At 43.5% G+C, this 18849-nt stretch overlaps 1 protein-coding gene across 1 annotated transcript in view; it reads left to right on the forward strand.

Annotated features, from left to right (window-relative positions):
• The first annotated feature begins 2276 nt into the window (after nucleotides 1-2276).
• The window catches only part of LOC139389734 (phosphatidate cytidylyltransferase 2-like), a 31660-nt gene continuing 15087 nt past the window's right edge, over nucleotides 2277-18849 (forward strand). The window contains exons 1-10 of the mRNA XM_071136650.1: nucleotides 2277-2700; nucleotides 7757-7893; nucleotides 8346-8442; nucleotides 9044-9141; nucleotides 9557-9696; nucleotides 12290-12348; nucleotides 13285-13367; nucleotides 13882-13969; nucleotides 14108-14176; nucleotides 14273-14425. Of these exons, the coding sequence (XP_070992751.1) occupies nucleotides 2638-2700; nucleotides 7757-7893; nucleotides 8346-8442; nucleotides 9044-9141; nucleotides 9557-9696; nucleotides 12290-12348; nucleotides 13285-13367; nucleotides 13882-13969; nucleotides 14108-14176; nucleotides 14273-14425 (987 nt within the window). The 5' untranslated portion in view covers nucleotides 2277-2637. The remainder of the gene's footprint in view (nucleotides 2701-7756; nucleotides 7894-8345; nucleotides 8443-9043; nucleotides 9142-9556; nucleotides 9697-12289; nucleotides 12349-13284; nucleotides 13368-13881; nucleotides 13970-14107; nucleotides 14177-14272; nucleotides 14426-18849) is intronic.

Here is an 18849-nt window from a genome sequence, read left to right on the forward strand (position 1 = left end):
AAGCTGTCATCAAGGCAAAGGGTGGTTATATTTTGATTTAACACTTTTTTGGTTACTACATTATTCCATGTGTTATTTCATAGAACAATGTAGAAAATAGTAAAATAAAGAAAAACCCTTGAATGAGTAGGTGTCCAAACTTTTGACTGGTACTAATATATATATATATATATATATATATATATATATATATATATATATATACATACTGCTCAAAAAAATAAAGGGAACACTTAAACAACACAATGTAACTCCAAGTCTATCACACTTCTGTGAAATCAAACTGTCCAATTAGGAAGCAACACTGATTGACAATACATTTCACATGCTGTTGTGCAAATGGAATAGACAACAGGTGGAAATTATAGGCAATTAGAAAGACACCCCCAATAAAGGAGTGGTTCTGAAGGTGGTGACTACAGACCACTTCTCAGTTCCTATGCTTCCTGGCTGATGTTTTGGTCACTTTTGAATGCTGGCGGTGCTTTCACTCTAGTGGTAGCATGAGACGGAGTCTACAACCCACACAAGTGGCTCAGGTAGTGCAGCTCATCCAGGATGGCACATCAATGCGAGCTGCGGCAAGAAGGTTTGCTGTGTCTGTCAGTGTAGTGTCCAGAGCATGGAGGCGCTACCAGGAGACAGGCCAGTACATCAGGAGACGTGGAGGAGGCCGTAGGAGGGCAACAACCCAGCAGCAGGACCGCTACCTCCGCCTTTGTGCAAGAAGGAGCAGGAGGAGCAACTGCCAGAGCCCTGCAAAATGACCTCCAGCAGGCCACAAATGTGCATATGTCTGCTCAAACGGTCAGAAACAGATTCCATGAGGATGGTATGAGGGCCCGATGTCCACAAGTGGGGGTTGTGCTTACAGCCCAACACCATGCAGGACGTTTGGCATTTGCCAGAGAACACCAAGATTGGCAAATTCGCCACTGGCGCCCTGTGCTCTTCACAGATGAAAGCAGGTTCACACTGAGCACGTGACAGACGTGACAGTCTGGAGACACCGTGGAGAACGTTCTGCTGCCTTCAACATCCTCCAGCATGACCGGTTTGGCAGTGGGTCAGTCATGGTGTGGGGTGGCATTTCTTTGGGGGGGCCGCACAGTCCTCCATGTGCTCGCCAGAGGTAGCCTGACTGCCATTAGGTACCGAGATGAGATCCTCAGACCCCTTGTGAGACCATATGCTGTTGCGGTTGGTCCTGGGTTCCTCCTAATGTAAGACAATGCTAGACCTCATGTGGCTGGAGTGTGTCAGCAGTTCCTGCAAGCGGAAGGCATTGATGCTATGGACTGGCCCGTCCGTTCCCCAGACCTGAATCCAATTGAGCACATCTGGGACATCATGTCTCGCTCCATCCACCAATGCCACGTTGCACCACAGACTGTCCAGGAGTTGGCAGATGCTTTAGTCCAGGTCTGGGAGGAGATCCCTCAGGAGACCATCCGCCACCTCATCAGGAGCATGCCCAGGCGTTGTAGGGAGGTCATACAGGCACGTGGAGGCCACACACACTACTGAGCCTCATTTTGACTTGTTTTTAGGACATTACATCAAAGTTGGATCAGCCTGTAGTGTGGTTTTCCACTTTAATTTTGAGTGTGACTCCAAATCCAGACCTCCATGGGTTGATAAATTTGATTTCCATTGATCATTTTTGTGTGATTTTGTTGTCAGCACATTCAACTAAGTAAAGAAAAAAGTATTTAATAAAAATATTTCATTCATTCAGATCTAGGATGTGTTATTTTAGTGTTCCCTTTATTTTTTTGAGCAGTATATATATATATATATATATAAACTTGTATATGATATCCAAAAACCACAACCACTATGGAACGCATTAACTTTTAAAATGTGTAGACTAGAGAAAATTGATTTTCAAGAGTGTTTGGTACCCATTGTAAGCCAACGTTACAAAACGTTGCGATACAGAATGCAATTCAGACCATAAATAACGTCGCGATTCAACACCGAGGGTCGTCACTAGTCACAACAGCCACAAAGTCATAAGCCCCGCCCATTTCTCAAAATCAAATCAAATCAAATTGTATTGGCCAAACACACATATTTAGCTGGTGCGGGTGTAGCGAAATGCTAAATGCTTATGTTCCTAGCTCCAACAGTGCAGTATTATCCAACAAGTCACAAATATAAAAGTCAAATAATGTCGGAGAGGCATTTTCTAAAATACAGTAGAATATAATACAGTATATACATATGAAAGGAGTAAAGCAGTATGTAAACATTAAAGTGACCAGTGATTCCATGTCTGTGGGCAGCAGGATGAGTAATCGGGTGCTCAATTGCTCTTCTTAAATGTGTATTTTAAACCTAAACGTAACCACACTGCTAACAGTATGCCTAAACCTAACCTTGGACTAAGACCAAACTGCACATTTTTGTTTTCATACATTTTTACGATATAGACAATCATTTAGACTTTGTGGGTGTAATATCTAGTGGAAACCCAGTGAGAGGGACGTGAATCATCTGGGGTTAACAAGAAAGAATAATTTATGTCGAACGAAACCGTCGTATTTTGTTGTTTAGCAAGCTAGCTGGTAAACTGTAACAACCCTGTGTCTCATACACTCACCCTCTGTAGTAGCTGGGACACGAGTTGCAGAAATGACAGAGCTACGGCACCGCGGAACGACTGAAAACGACCTATATCAACAATCCGAAGACAAGGTAGCTAGCCTACGGTACTACGGAGTGGTTATGGACTGCCATTTGGAACAAACCAGTTAGCTAGCCAAGGCCCACTAGATGGGACATCATGCCACAAATTATGATTGTGACTAGGATAATAAGTATTATTTAGCTGTAATAGCGTACAAGACAGGATAGTTAGCCAGCCACGTCGAACGTTACAATTTAATTTGCGCTAGTTTGCTTGCTAGCAAAACATAGCTAGCACGCTAACAAATTGTATACTGACTTGCTGCTAACATTAGCTCTGGCATGAATGGCACACATTTACAAGATACCATTGGTGGTTAACTAGCTATCTATATCTAACGTTTGTCTCTAGCTTGTCATTGAACGTAACAAGAAGTATAGCTATTCCTCTCTGCCTATTCCCCAGTCAACTGAACTGAAAATTGGCGTTGTGCATTTACTGTGTGGCCAGGGCAACACACGTTTTAAGTAGATGTTTCTATTCAATTAACTTAATCATGTATTAGTCATAAACTCTGGCTAGTTTTCAAACGTATGAGTTGGATTTCAACTCATGAGGTAGGATGAATTGAAATGGCCAATCAACTCTGCAAGAAGGACAACCCACATACACATTTCAAGCCACATACAAATACAGACAGATCACCATCACTGCCTACATTTATAGTTAGTATGTATGATGCCAGTTGTGGGCTGTTTCGAATAAAAAACCTAGTTACTTTACATTAAATTAGGGATGGGCAATATGGTAAAAATATCATGTCACAGTATTTTTCAAATTATGGTATTTTATGTTTTGGATAATAAAAGTGATATATTTGCTTTGAGTAGTGGGTGGCAACACATACATTCTAAGTTATTTTAACAGGTCTCTCTCCACCCTGATTGTTTTATAATGTTCAATTAAAATTCAACCTAAAATAATTTTCTGCATTTTGATACATTTCTGCATTTCCTGCACTCTTTTGAGATAATTTCCACACTGCCACGTAGGGTTGCACGATGTTGGCAAAAAATCTTGGCCTTGTTTTTAACCAAATGTTAACTACGATTTGAATTGCGATTTAGTTTAAACTGTTGGAATCATGGAAAAACTTATGATTATTCTAATTCTATAGTTAGAAGATAATAGTGGGCACTTTGAATACAGTGCTGTTTGATATGACAACAAATTAAAATTCCAGGGAGGAGTTATTGTGACAGGGTAGGAACCAAAGTCTTGGTCAGTGTTTCATAGGGGACCCTATAATCTTTGGCTACATTAAATGTTTTCACTTAGCTACTTCATGTAGCTAACATATTCATGCGGGATGGCAGTGGTGTTTGAAATGGAGGGGAGGGACTACAGAGCTAAGCATGTCTCTTTAAGGAGGCTAAAAATAGAGTTTGGCTTGGAAAAGTTGAATATTTTCAGAAGGAGTTGGGTAATTGGTTAAGTAAGAAGAATGGGTTTGACTGGGCACAGGATGGGTTTGAATCAGTTGAAGCTAGCAATAACAAGGGAGAGGGTGCACATCCTATCTATCTATCTATCTATCTATCTATATAAAATGTAGCCATCCGTTCAAATTTGTGGATTCAGCTATTTACGCCACACCTGTTGCTGACAGGTGAATAAAATCAAACACACAGCTATGCAATCTCCATAGACAAACAGTGGCAGTAGAATGGCCTTACTGAAGAGCTCAGTGACTTTCAACGTGGTGCCGTCATAGGATGCCACCTTTCCAACATGTCAGTTTGTCAAATTTCTGCCCTGCCCCTGTCAACTGTAAGTGCTGTTATTGTGAAGTGGAAACGTCTAGGAGCAACAACGGCTCAGCCTCGAAGTGGTAGGCCACACAAGCTCACAGAATGGGACTGCTAAGTGCTGTAGCACGTACAAATAGTCTGTCCTCGGTTGCAACGCTCACTACCGATTTACAAACTGCAGCTGAAAGCAATGTCCGCTCAAGAACTGTTCGTCAGGAGCTTCATGGAATGGGTTTCCATGGCCTAGCAGTCGCACACAAGCCTAATATCACCATGTGCAATGCCAAGCTTTGGTTGGAGTGGTGTAAAGCTTGCTGCCATTGGACTCTGGAGCAGTGGAAACACGTTCTCAGGATTGATTAATCACGCCTGACTGTCTGGCAGTCCGACGGACAAATCTGGGTTTGGTGGATGCCAGGAGAACGCTACTTGCCCGACTGCATAGTGCCAATTGTAAAGTTTGGTGGATGAGGAATAATGGTCTGGGTTTTTTTTCATGATTCGGGCTAGGCCCCTTAGTTCCAGTGAAGGGAAATCTTAGTCCTACAGCATACAATGATGTTTTAGACGATCCCGTGCTTCCAACTTTGTGGCAACATTTTGGGGAAGGCCCTTTCCTTTTCAGCATGACAATGTCTCCGTGCACAAAGCGAGGTTCATACAGAAATGCTTTGTCTATCGGTGTGGAAGAACTTTACTGGCCTGCACAGAGAGCCCTGACCTCAACCCCATCGAACACCTTTGGGATGAATTGGAATGCCGACTGCGAGCCAGGCCTAATCGCCCAACCTCACTAATGCTCTTGTGGCTGAATGGAAGTAAGTCCCTGTAGCAATGTTCCAACATCTAGTGGAAAGCCTTCCCAGAAGAGTGGAGGCTGTTATAGCAGCAAAGGTAGGACCAACTCCATATTAATGCCCATGATTTTGGAATGAGATGTTTGAGAAGAGTTAGGAGGGAGTGGAGGGAGGGAGGTTTTTTTTTAAATTATTTTATTTAAAAAAAATTGAGGGAGCGGTAGTTCTCGTGGAACTGTGGCTGATCTTGGATGGCTGGGAGCTTGGGCCGATAGGTCGCTGGTTGGGGACCCTGATTTGACTTGGTGGGAGATCTGTCGACATGCCCTTGAGCAGAGCGCTTGACCCTGGTTGCTCCTGTGGAGCCAGCTAACTAGCGATTTGGCGTTAGCGGCTAACTCAACTTAGACATAACTTGCTAAGAAAATAAACAAACTAATAGTGTAATTATAGAACGCTAGTGTATTTATATTCAGAAGTGGAACCGATGTCAAATGGCTAGCTAGTTAATGGGATGCGCGCTAATAGCGTTTCAACCGGTGACATCACTGGCTCTGAGATCTTGAAGTAGTTTCTATTGCTCTGCATGGGCCGCGGCATTTGTGGAGCGTTACGTAACAATGCTTCGAGGGTGTCAATTGGTGTGTGCAGAGGGTCCGAGCCCAGGTAGGGGCGAGGAGAGGGACGGAAGCAATACTGTTACAGAAGCAAAGTGAAAACCGCATCGTAGTCGTCAACATTGTTTCATGTGCTGCGTTAACCATGAAGACTGAGCGCAAGTGTCTCGTGGTGAGCAACAATAAATGCGGTCTTTGAGTGCCAGGTTCGGGGATAGGTCTGTGGAAAGCAGCATGGAGAGGGAGCGCGAGAGAGAGATGACTCACTTAACGGAGTAAACTATAAAAATGGACGTTACACACGACGTATCACATTTAACAAACCAAACATTCAAATACCATTATAAAAGGTAAAGTAAAAACACAAACCGGTCTGTGCAGCCCTACATTTTAAAGTATTTTATGAGCTCTAATTAAGTGTCCAGCTGCTTTGTTGTGTTGCCTTTTCTCTCCTCATCCATCACACAGGCTCCACTGTGGGGCTTTACTAGTTTCAGGGTCCTTAAAAGACATGTTGTTCCCCCCTCCAAGTCCACTTTGACTTGCATTCCCGCCTCAGAATGTAGGCCTTGCGTCTTGGTTTTTGATCAGTGATTGTCAGGCTGGCAGAAAGCGGATGTTTCTGGTTGACGACTCCGCTCTGGCGTCTGTCTACTCCTGCTACGTTCGGTTAGGCAGGATTCATCATGCAGCTGTGTTGTGCTGGTGGTATAGGGCCGTGGCGCTCTGTGGTTTGATTCTGTCAGACATCACTGTAGAAGGACCCTGCCTGCAGGTGCGTCATCAGTTCTCCATCAGTTCTCCATGGATAACTTAGTGTCTCTGTCTTGTGCCTACAAAATGTTTTTGAGTTGAAATCATTTGAGCCAAAGTTGACTCGGTTTGCTCTCAGAAAGTTTGAAGAATGGTTATATCAGTCAAAATGTGACAGCCTAAGGACACTGGAAAATAGATCCAGCCTATTTATACCCAGAGGAAATGGCATGTTTGTTGGATGTTAACCCCTACCCTAACCTTTTACATTTCAATGGGGTAAGGTTAGGGACACCCCAAGGATCCTGACAGAACTGACCCTTGTTTGTTGTGTATAGTATGTATGACTGCATGTGCATGTCTATTATTGTGGTAGCGTAGGTGATAAGCGTAGGTGAAATCGCATAGGCCTACATTATTTATTTAACATGGTTGAATGAGTCTCTTGATTCTGATAATGTGACCAGAGACAAAAACAAAACACGGTGTGGGTAGTGTAGTGCTGCTCCTTGCCTCCCAGGGAACATGAACGGGGTCTCTTCAGTAACAGGAGTGTGGAAGGAGGGGCTATTTTTATCCAGGGCATCCTGCCTGATAGGAAATGGGAACCAGCAAGCCTGGGGGTTCCATCAGCTTGATAGCCATGCCTACTGCTATATGTGTGTGTACAGTGTGTGTGTTGACAACCAAGACAGGCAGAGTGTAGGCTAACAGCTATCTGTTGTGTTAATAGAAGGTTAGGTGACACAACAGTGCAATTTTGGTAGCGCTAGGGGGGAGAGACCACGATGACATCACAGCAGTCTGCAATGTCTAATGACACATTTTGTTGCCTTGGAAAAGCAGAGGGTCATCCGCTTTCAGAGTATCAAGGGGGCAGACACCATGTTGATTACTCTGTCACCATCAGCCGTATATTTATCAGACAGAATATCCTAACGCCAAAGCGGAAAAGCACTACAAGCTTGCTCTCACAATGTTGTTGTTCACTGACATAAAATAGACCCGGAAAGGAAGTGGGGGAGCATTCCTCATAGGAGGCTAGCTGTGTTTGTTTACATTGTATGACTAACTCTATATCTGTGTCTGTCTCTCTATCTCCCCCCTCTCTCTCTCTCTCCCCGCTCTCTCTTTCTCTCTCTGTAGGGATCTGAGAATGAGGGGAAAGCAGAGGGGGTGTCTGAAAGCGAGACCAAGCCTGATACAGGGCTCCCGGAGGTGCCTGTCCCTGCTGATGACACCCCTGAGGTTCTCAATAAAGCCCTATCTGGACTGTCCTCACGGTAAACACTTCCAACATATATATTATTTTTTAATTTACTATTTTCTTATGGTAATCACAACCTCCGGTTTGGAACAAGGGAAATATAACCTATTTACAAAACGTAATATCTGTGTCCCATAAGTCTCTGGTCAAAAGTAGTGCCACTAGGCCTATAGGGAATAGAGTGCCATTTGGGACACAACCAACATCTAGATTTTTTTATTTACTATCTTCGGTTTGCTCCTCCATCCTAACAACATCCTGTTATTCAGACATGGATTATTGAATGCTAATGAAATACCATCTGCTATGCTCAATATAACTATTGATCTGTGTAGGCCTATATTGACATTCTTCAGGAATGTATTGCCCAGCAGTTCATTTGGGCACACAGACAACTGATATGGATGCTTATTGTTCACCTTTTCATTACACACTGTATATGGGGATTAACTGTGTGTGTGTTCTCAGATGGAAGAACTGGTGGGTGCGAGGGATCCTGACTCTGGCCATGATCTCCTTCTTCTTCATCATCATCTATCTGGGCCCCATGGTGCTCATGCTGATTGTGAGTGATCCTCATCCTCCTTTCCCTAAGCCTTCTGTCTTTCAGTCAGTTTGTTAGCCAATCCCAAATCGCTCCCTACCCGTCCCCCTTGGTCCGAACCCCTCTTTTGCCAGATCTGCAGTCTCAGGATAGGTATATGCAGTCCAGTGATGGAACTTCCACCATATTGCGTACATACCTTACAGATCTGCAAGAACAAAAGGTTAGGACGAAAGAGAGGGTAAGGGATTGAATTGGGGCCGGCTGTCTGTCTGTGTGCTTAATGGATTTAGGCTCAGAGTGTAGCTCAGTGGAAATAACAGACTCTTCTCTGCTTTACTACCTGCTGGGAGGGAGAAAGCTTGCTGCAGGAAGTGAACAGAGAACACAAAAACTCTTTATAGAGTCACAACACAAGAACATTGAACCAAAATGTCTGATTAAATGAGATGGAGATGAGCAACCAGGAATCATCTAGATACTGTTGTCAGGGTGATATCAAATGTGAAGTGTGGTAGGGGAATACCATGTAGTTGATACCAAAACCCAGACAGTCAATGGCAAACCTCGGTCATTTATTACAGACCTGTTCAAAGTAATAATGGAACATCTTTCTCTACAGGTGCTGTGTGTGCAGATCAAATGCTTCCAGGAGATCATCCACATCGGTTACAGTGTGTACCACTCCTACCACCTGCCCTGGTTCAGAACGTTGAGTTGGTGAGATGCGCGTGCGCACACACACAATTTTATGTCTGTGTTTAATGTTATACTGCAACTAACTGTTTGTTGACCCGAGATAATGAGTTGCACGTTTTATTTCATTGCAGACTTCCTGAGGTTTGTTGGTATGGTGATGTTTACCCAGTTAGCAGAGAGAAACTATATCATGTTACATGTAGTGGTGATGCTATTTGTAGTATGTTAGCTCTGGTGTAAAAACTATTTAGTTATTATAAAACCTCATAACTTGTATATTTCTTCATAACTTGAACATTGCATCTCCAAAAGTTCACCATTGCTCCAGGTTTTCCAGAAAAGGTTGCCTAGTGAATGTTCAGTCTGTTATAACAGTTCTGACCTCACCCCTTGCTCCCCTCTTTCTCCCTTCATCTTCCTCCTCTCCCGCTGTCAGGTACTTCCTGCTCTGTGTAAACTACTTCTTCTACGGAGAGACGGTGACAGACTACTTCTTTAATCTGGTGCAGAGGGAGGAGCCGCTGCGCATCCTCAGCAAATACCACCGCCTCATCTCCTTCGCTCTGTACCTCACAGGTGAGATGCAGGCTGTCTCAAAAGTTCTGACTAACTTCCTTTTTTCATGTCTTTTCCTTCATGATCACTGACCTGGCAAGGACAGATGGAAACCGATCTAGTGCTTTTTCCTATTGGTGATAAAGAAGCCATTTTAGAGTATTGGGAGTGAGACAGAGCCAGGGAGAGTGAGGGAGGGAGAAAGGGGAGTCCTCTTTTGAACGTTTAGTGTTGTTTTAGTTGGAGCTTCTTCATTTTTAATCAGTTTTTACCTGACAGGGTTTGGTACAAGTTTTTTTTAAATTCTAAAAGCTTCAGAAGGTGTGCCACACCCTCCCTCTTTCAGTCAACCAGTGCAGCAGTGGCAGTTCATGGCAGCAGGATGTGGTGAAGGTAGCACTCGCTAAACGTCTGCTGTTTCTGTGTGACTGTATGATCATACCTCGGCTTTGTGGCTCAAGGTGAAAGAGGAAAGTTAATACCCATCTATCCCTCCTTCGTTCATACCTCCCTTAGGGTACATTTCAAAACAGGGCCGGGTTGTTTACTGGAGAAGTGTTGGCAGGGAAAGGCTTTTAAGGTAATAGGGCCATCTCTTTTAAGGTAATAGGGCCATCTCTTTTAAGGTAATAGGGCCATCTCTTTTAAGGTAATGGGGCCGTGTCCCCAATGACAGATAATGTAGAAGGAGCGGAGTTTCACAGAATCTATAAGTAGTTATATAAAGATAAATCAGAACACTGTGTGCTTTGTTCTAGCCTGGTTCCAGATCTGTTCATCAGGCCAAGTTTCAAGTTTTCTTCGTCATATGTGCTGGATGCACATATGGTATACACTGTCCAACAAAATGCTCACTTGCAGGTTCCTTCTTGACAATGCAACAACAATAGGAAATAATGAAAGATAAGTTTACGAACATAAAGTAAATGACTCAGTAGAATAGAATAAACAGTTTAGCAGAAGTATAATACAGTGACTACAATGACCATAGAACTTGGCAAGACAGCACAAACTGATCTGGTACCAGGCTAACATTGTTGTGCTCTGATGAAGCATGTGTAACAAATTGATGTGGATTGGATGTATGTAGAAATATTCTGGTGTCCAAATTGTCCTAACTGAATTATTGGCCTGACTGCTTTATCTAATTTGTTAGATTCGATAAAAGCATCTTACTCACAAGGGCGTCTTCTTACTCTGCTTTGATACAGCCTTGGGGATTGATATAATTATTGGAAGTGTAAGAAATCTAGAGTTACATGGAGCGCATTCATGTGATTGTGTTTTTATCTGTTACTGACTTTAGCAGGCTTTTAACCTCGGAACCCAAAACCAAATCATAATTTATGTCACTAGAGATTGTGATTGAGTTTGATTGAACATGGCTTGGATGACTACAATGATGCAGTTGCTGGTCCTCAGTTTTAAAACAAAGAATGACAATAATAGCTTCTAAAAACTGTCTGACCCAAAAATGCTTTGGTGTGAATCCATTTGAATTCAATCACTTTTTAACAGCATCCCTTTTGATTTAAACTAAACCTTTCATTCATGTTTGCCCGTGGAATAAGTGGTCAGAAAGTGACCGTTTGGACCTGAATGCCAAAACATTCAGGAGATAGACGGTGCTCAAAGTTCACCCATTTTGCATACCATACAATGAGACATCTGTCTTCATCACTGGAAAAGATAAATGGTTGAGTTTGACAACACTGTAAGCTTAAAAATGATATCAAACTATTTGATTTATCTTGAAAGAAAAAATATATTTTTAATAATTGTAATTTAAAAAATGTAGGGTAAATGATTTAAAAACGTATGACCTCAGATTGTTCATATTCTCATACAGTATGTTGTAGCATAGACCCTATTTTGCATCATCTGAGCTTTTTATATTTTCCCTGCCATCGGTTGAGACACAACATGCTCTTGAATACAGGGTGGGTGTCATTTCAATTATAGAAATATAATTCTTAGAATGGACCTTGACCTGTCGACCACTGCAATTTAGCTGGTACACCATTGAAATTTGAACTTTTAATTACTACCACAAAGATGACCGCCGGTCCACCCAACGTCGAATGTCAACTTAAATGGTCATGTCTATTCTATTATTTTTATTTCTATGATTTTAATAGGATTGACTGTCTTATTGAAAACAACCGATATTCCCATCCAAGTTAACATTTATCTGATGTGTGGACCTCAACCCATCTTTGTGGTATCGTTTGAAAGTTAAAATGGGAATACATTTGAGATTTTATCAGCCAAAACATGACACCCACCCCTGTATTCAAGAGCATGTTGTCTCAACTGATGGTGGGAAATCAGAAATGAGAAAATAGTTTGACAACCCTGTTTGTAAGATTTTAAATTATATCAATCTCAACCGTTTATCTTTTCCAGTGATGAAGACATGGATGTGTCTTGGTATGGTGGGGTATGCAAAATGGGTCAACTTTCAGCACCTTTTAACTCTGTAGTGTTTTGGCATTCAGGTCCAAAATGTCACTTTCTGACCACTTATACAATGGGAAGATATGTATGGAAGGTTTCGTTCAAATCATATGGGGTGCTTTGTTGACTTGTTTCCTCTGTTCTCTGTGTTGTGCAGGTTTCTGCATGTTCGTGCTGAGCCTGGTGAAGAAACACTATCGCCTGCAGTTCTATATGGTGTGTGTGTGTGTGTGTGTGTGTGTGTGTAGTGCGTGCATGCATGCATGCATGTGTTGGGTAGCATAGTGTGTGTGTGTGTATGTACTGTATTATGAACCCTCTGGGCTGCTACTTCATTAGTGAAGGGGCCTGGCCCAGAAACATGGAATCCCACCAGCAGTGATCTGGGTCCTTTCCAGGATATAGATGAGGCCCCTATTCCGATCTGCTGCTGCAGCCTTTGTCAAACACAGACACCGACACTGACCGTCTGTGGCTCTGTTTTGGGCTCTGGATTGACCATGTAGGGCAGTGACATTGCTGAGCGCTGCTAGGAAACACACACTGCAGTAACATATCACTGAGAGCACCGCATACTGCAGTAAAACTCATCTACTCAGTGTTGTGGACAAAATGTCACACTGACTGGGCTGAGGTCTCAGCACTCCTCAAGGATATGTTTGTGTTGTTGCAAAGAGAACTTGGTCATCATTGCCCTGTTATCAGTAAGGATTGTTCTGTGCAAAATGCCATTTACAGCATTAATGCTAAATTACAAACAAAGTGTGCTATGAGTAATTATAAACTGGGTGGTTCGAGCCCTGAATGCTAAAAGCCATGTTATATCAGACTATACCACGGGTATGGCAAGAAATTACTGTTCTATTTACGCTGGTAACCAGTTTATAATAGCAATAAGGCACCTCGAGAGTTTGTGGTGTATGTCCAATATTCCATTTCTAAGGGCTGTATCCAGGCACTCCGCGTTGCGTTGTGCCTGAGAACAGCCCTTAGTTGTGGTATATTGGCCATATACCAAACCTCCTCGGGTCTTATTACTTAAATATACTGCAGTGTTCTGGCCACTTTGGGGTAGCTATGTTCCTTTATCACTTATTGAAAATGTTGGGACAATTAAGCTTTCTGAAAATGAATTTCCTTCCTTCCTGTCAGTTTGGCTGGACTCATGTAACTCTGCTGATCGTAGTGACCCAGTCCCACCTCATCATCCACAACCTGTTTGAGGGAATGATCTGGTAAGAAATGTCTCTGTCACTCACTCAAATTCAATCAGAGGGCAAATTCAGTCAGACATTGGTTGTGACCTAAATGGCACTCTATTCCCTATATAGTGCACTACTTTTGATCAGTGCCCTGTGGACCATGGTCAAAGTAGTATACTATATAGGGAATAGGGTGTAATTTGGGATACAGCCAGTGGATCTGTTCTGTCAGAAGTTAGTGCATGGGAGTGTCTTCACTTAGCCCAGTGTCTCCATGCTGTACAATGGGAGGACTTATTGCAGGTTGAAAAGTCTATCTGATGTAATTAAGACTTGTCCTACAATCATGTGATGCAAATGACAAGTGCATTAGGGTGGTCTACATCTGAAGCTTATTCAGGAGTCAACAACATTTCAGAACGTTCAGGTAGAAATGTACTATGTTGAAGAGATCTGCTCTGTCTCTTCAGAGTAAATACGTATGTCTGCTTTATACACCCCACTGAATACACCCCAGGTACCAGTACCTCTCTCCTTCTCGGTCTAGGTTCATCGTGCCCATCTCCTGTGTGATCTGCAATGACATCATGGCCTACATGTTTGGCTTCTTCTTTGGACGTACTCCACTCATTAAGGTTAGCAAGACTTACACCACTACTTTATGTAGCATTTTCTGAAGTTTGGATCGTTCATTTGATATTTGGTACAAAGGATACCATTGTCCATTTGTAACACCCTGTACTGTGTCAACGTCCTGATTGTGTACTCTACAGCTGTCTCCTAAGAAGACCTGGGAAGGCTTCATCGGCGGATTCTTTTCTACTGTTGTGTTTGGGATCCTGGTAAGACACGGCCATAGCTAACTGCAAAAGTTTCCTTTCAAATTCCCCACAAGTCCTATTATTTTATTCTCTGCTTCTGTCCCTCTCTCTCTCCAGTTGTCCTATGTGATGGCAGGCTACAGCTTCTTTGTGTGTCCAGTGGAGTTCAACAGCGACCATAACAGTTTTGAGGTGGACTGTGTGCCCTCCGATCTGTTCCAGCTACAGGACTATGCCCTGCCGGCCACCCTCGAGTCCCTCACTGGATGGGTGAGTCAGATCTGTCCCCTCTGTTTGATTGTGTGGCTGGCTGGTCTCTGTTTCTGATCTGTCTTTCTGGCGGGCTGGCTGGCGGGTCTGTTTCTGATTGATCGCTGGCAGTTCTCTGATTGATCGCTGGCAGGTTTCTGATCTGTCTTTCTGACTAGCTGGCGGGTCTGTTTCTTATTGCTGGCGGGTCTCTGATCTCTCTAGCTGGTGGGTCTCTGTTTCTGATCTCTTGCTGGCTGGCGGGGCTCTGTTTCTCATCTCTGGCTGGCTGGCTAGGCTCTGTTTCTGATCTCTGGATGGGCGTCGCACAATTGGCCCTGCATTGTCCGGGTTAGGGGAGGGTTTGACCGGGGGCCTTTACTTGGCTCATCGCGATCTAGCGACTCCTTGTGGCCTTCAGGCTGACTGCGGTCGTCAGTTGAACGGGGTTTCCTCTGATACATTGATGCGGCTGGCTTCTGGTTTAAGAGGCGCGGTTTGGCGGGTCATGTTTTGGAAGACGCATGATACGACCTTCGCCTCTCCCGTGCCCATTGGGGAGTTGCAGAGATGAGACAAGATTGTAATTGGATATCACAAAATTGGGGGGGAAAGGGGGGGGGGAAATGCTTATATATACAGTGGGGCAAACAAGTATTTAGTCAGCCACCAATTGTGCAAGTTCTCCCACTTAAAAAGATGAGAGAGGCCTGTAATTTTCATCATAGGTACACTTCAACTATGACAGACAAAATTAGAAAGAAAAATCCAGAAAATCACATTGTAGGATTTTTAATGAATTTATTTGCAAATTATGGTGGAAAATAAGTATTTGTTCACCTACAAACAAGCAAGATTTCTGGCTCTCACAGACCTGTAACTTCTTTAAGAGGCTCCACTGTCCTCCAGGGGCTGTTTTTCTGCAAAGGGACCAGGACGACTGATCCGTGTAAAGGAAAGAATGAATGGGGCCAAGTATCGTGAGATTTTGAGTGAAAACCTCCTTCCATCAGCTAGGGCATTGAAGATGAAACGTGGCTGGGTCTTTCAGCATGACAATGATCCCAAACACACCGCCTGGGCAAAGAAGGAGTGGCTTCGTAAGAAGCATTTCAAGGTCCTGGAGTGGCCTAGCCAGTCTCCAGATCTCAACCCCATAGAAAATCTTTGGAGGGAGTTGAAAGTCCGTGTTGCCCAGCAACAGCCCCAAAACATCACTGCTCTAGAGGAGATATGCATGGAGGAATGGGCCAGAATACCAGCAACAGTGTGTGAAAACCTTGTGAAGACTTACAGAAAATGTTTGACCTCTGTCATTGCCAACAAAGGGAATATAACAAAGTATTGAGAAGCTTTTGTTATTGACCAAATACTTATTTTCCACCATAATTTGCAAATAAATGCATTTAAAAAAAAATCCTACAATGTGATCTTCTGGATTTTTTTTCTCATTTTGTCTGTCATAGTTGAAGTATACCTATGATGAAAATTACAGGCCTCTCTCATCTTTTTAAGTGGGAGAACTTGCCCAATTGGTGGCTGACTAAATACTTTTTTGCCCCACTGTGTGTATGTGTGTGTAATATATATATATATATATATATATATATATATATATATATACTGCTCAAAAAAATAAAGGGAACACTTAAACAACACAATGTAACTCCAAGTCAATCACACTTCTGTGGAATCAAACTGTCCACTTAGGAAGCAACAGTGATTGACAATACATTTCACATGCTATTGTGCAAATGGAATAGACAACAGGTGGAAATTATAGGCAATTAGCAAGACACCCCCAATAAAGGGGTGGGGACCACAGACCATTTCTCAGTTCCTATGCTTCCTGGCTGATGTTTTGGTCACTTTTGAATGCTGGCGGTGCTTTCACTCTAGTGGTAGCATGAGACGGAGTCTACCACCCACACAAGTGGCTCAGGTAGTGCAGCTCATCCAGGATGGCACATCAATGCGAGCTGTGGCTAGAAGGTTTGCTGTGTCTGTCAGCGTAGTGTCCAGAGCATGGAGGCACTACCAGGAGACAGGCCAGTACATCAGGAGACGTGGAGGAGGCCGTAGGAGGGCAACAACCCAGCAGCAGGACCGCTACCTCCGCCTTTGTGCAAGGAGGAGCAGGAGGAGCACTGCCAGAGCCCTGCAAAATGACCTCCAGCAGGCCACAAATGTGCATGTGTCTGCTCAAACGGTCAGAAACAGACTCCATGAGGGTGGTATGAGGGCCCGACGTCCACTGTTGGGGGTTGTGCTTACAGCCCAACACCGTGCATGACATTTTTCATTTGCCAGAGAACACCAAGATTGGCAAATTCGCCACTGGCGCCCTGTGCTCTTCACAGATGAAAGCAGGTTCACACTGAGCACATGTGACAGATGTGACAGTCTGGAGACGCTGTGGAGAACGTTCTGCTGCCTGCAACATCCTCCAGCATGACCGGTTTGGCGGTGGGTCAGTCATGGTGTGGGGTGGCATTTCTTTGGGGGGCCGCACAGCCCTCCATGTGCTTGCCAGAGGTAGCCTGACTGCCATTAGGTACCGAGATGAGATCCTCAGACCCCTTGTGAGACCATATGCTGGTGCAGTTGGCCCTGGGTTCCTCCTAATGCAAGACAATGCTAGACCTCATGTGGCTGGAGTATGTCAGGAGTTCCTGCAAGAGGAAGGCATTGATACAATGGACTGGCCCGCCCGTTCCCCAGACCTGAATCCAATTGAGCACATCTGAGACATCATGTCTCGCTCCATTGCACCACAGACTGTCCAGGAGTTGGCAGATGCTTTAGTCCAGGTCTGGGAGGAGATCCCTCAGGAGACCATCCGCCACCTCATCAGGAGCATGCCCAGGCGTTGTAGGGAGGTCATACAGGCACGTGGAGGCCACACACACTACCAAGCCTCATTTTGACTTGTTTTAAGGACATTACATCAACGTTGGATCAGCCTGTAGTGTGGTTTTCCACTTTAATTTTGAGTGTGACTCCAAATCCAGACCTCCATGGGTTGATAAATTTGATTTCCATTCATCATTTTTGATAATTTTTGTGTGATTTTGTTGTCAGCACATTCAACTATGTAAAGAAAAAAGTATTTAAGAAAATTTAATTCATTCAGATCTAGGATGTGTTATTTTAGTGTTCCCTTTATTTTATTGAGCAGTATATATATAATACACACACACACACACACAGTTATATATATTTAAACTCTGTTTTTCACAATTCCTAGTAAAAATTCCCTGTGTTAGGTCAGTTAGGATCACCACTTTATTTTAAGAATGTGACATGTCAGAATAATAGTAGAGAGAATGATTTATTTCACCTTTTATTTCTTTCATCACATTCTCAGTGGGTCAGAAGTTTACATACACTCAATTAGTATTTGGTAGTATTGCCTTTAAATTGTTTAACTTGGATCAAACGTTTCAGGTAGCCTTCCACAAGCTTCCCACAGTAAGTTGGGTGAATTGTGGCCCATTCCTCCTGACCGAGCTGATGTAACAGTCAGGTTTGTAGGCCTCCTTGCTCGCACATGCTTTTTCAGTTCTGCCCACAAATGTTCTATAGGATTGAGGTCAGGGCGTTGTGATGGCCACTCAAAAACCTTGACTTTAATGTCCTTAAGCCATTTTGCCACAACTTTGGAAGTATGCTTGGGGTCATTGTCCATTTGGAAGACCCATTTGTGACCAAGCTTTAACTTCCTGACTAATGTCTTGAGATGTTGCTTCAATATATCCACATGATACCTTCCTCATGAGGCCATCTATTTTGTGAAGTGCACCAGTCCCTCCTGCAGCAAAGCACCCCCACAACATGATGCTGCCACCCCCGTGCTTCACGGTTGGGATGGTGTTCTTCGGCTTGCAAGCGTCCCCCTTTTTCCTCCAAACATAACAATGGTCATTATGGCCAAACAGTTCTATTTTTGTATCATCAGACCAGATGACATTTCTCCAAAGAGTACCATATTTTTCCCTGTGTGCAGTTGCAAACCTTTGTCTGGCTTTTCTATGGCGGTTTTGGAGCAGAGGCTTCTTCCTTGCTGAGCGGACATTCAGGTTATGTTGATATAGGACTTGTTTTACTGTGGATATAGATACTTTTGTACCTGTTTCCTCCAGCATCTTCACAAGGTCCTTTGCTGTTGTTCTGGGATTGATTTTCACTTTTCGCACCAAAGTACGTTCATCTCTAGGAGACAGAACGCGTCTCCTTCCTGAGCGGTATGATGGTTTTTCACTCTGCAGTCCAACTCATTCCAAACCATCTCAATTGGGTTGAGGTCGGGTGATTGTGGAGGCCAGGTCATCTGATGCAGCACTCCATCACTCTCCTTCTTGGTTAAATAGCCCTTACACAGCCTGGAGGTGTGTTAGGTCATTGTCCTGTTGAAAAACAAATGGGATGCTCAAGGGGGAAGGTGT

Source organism: Oncorhynchus clarkii, chromosome 30 (assembly GCF_045791955.1).
Source record: "Oncorhynchus clarkii lewisi isolate Uvic-CL-2024 chromosome 30, UVic_Ocla_1.0, whole genome shotgun sequence".
In the NCBI taxonomy this organism is placed as follows: Eukaryota; Metazoa; Chordata; class Actinopteri; order Salmoniformes; family Salmonidae; genus Oncorhynchus; species Oncorhynchus clarkii.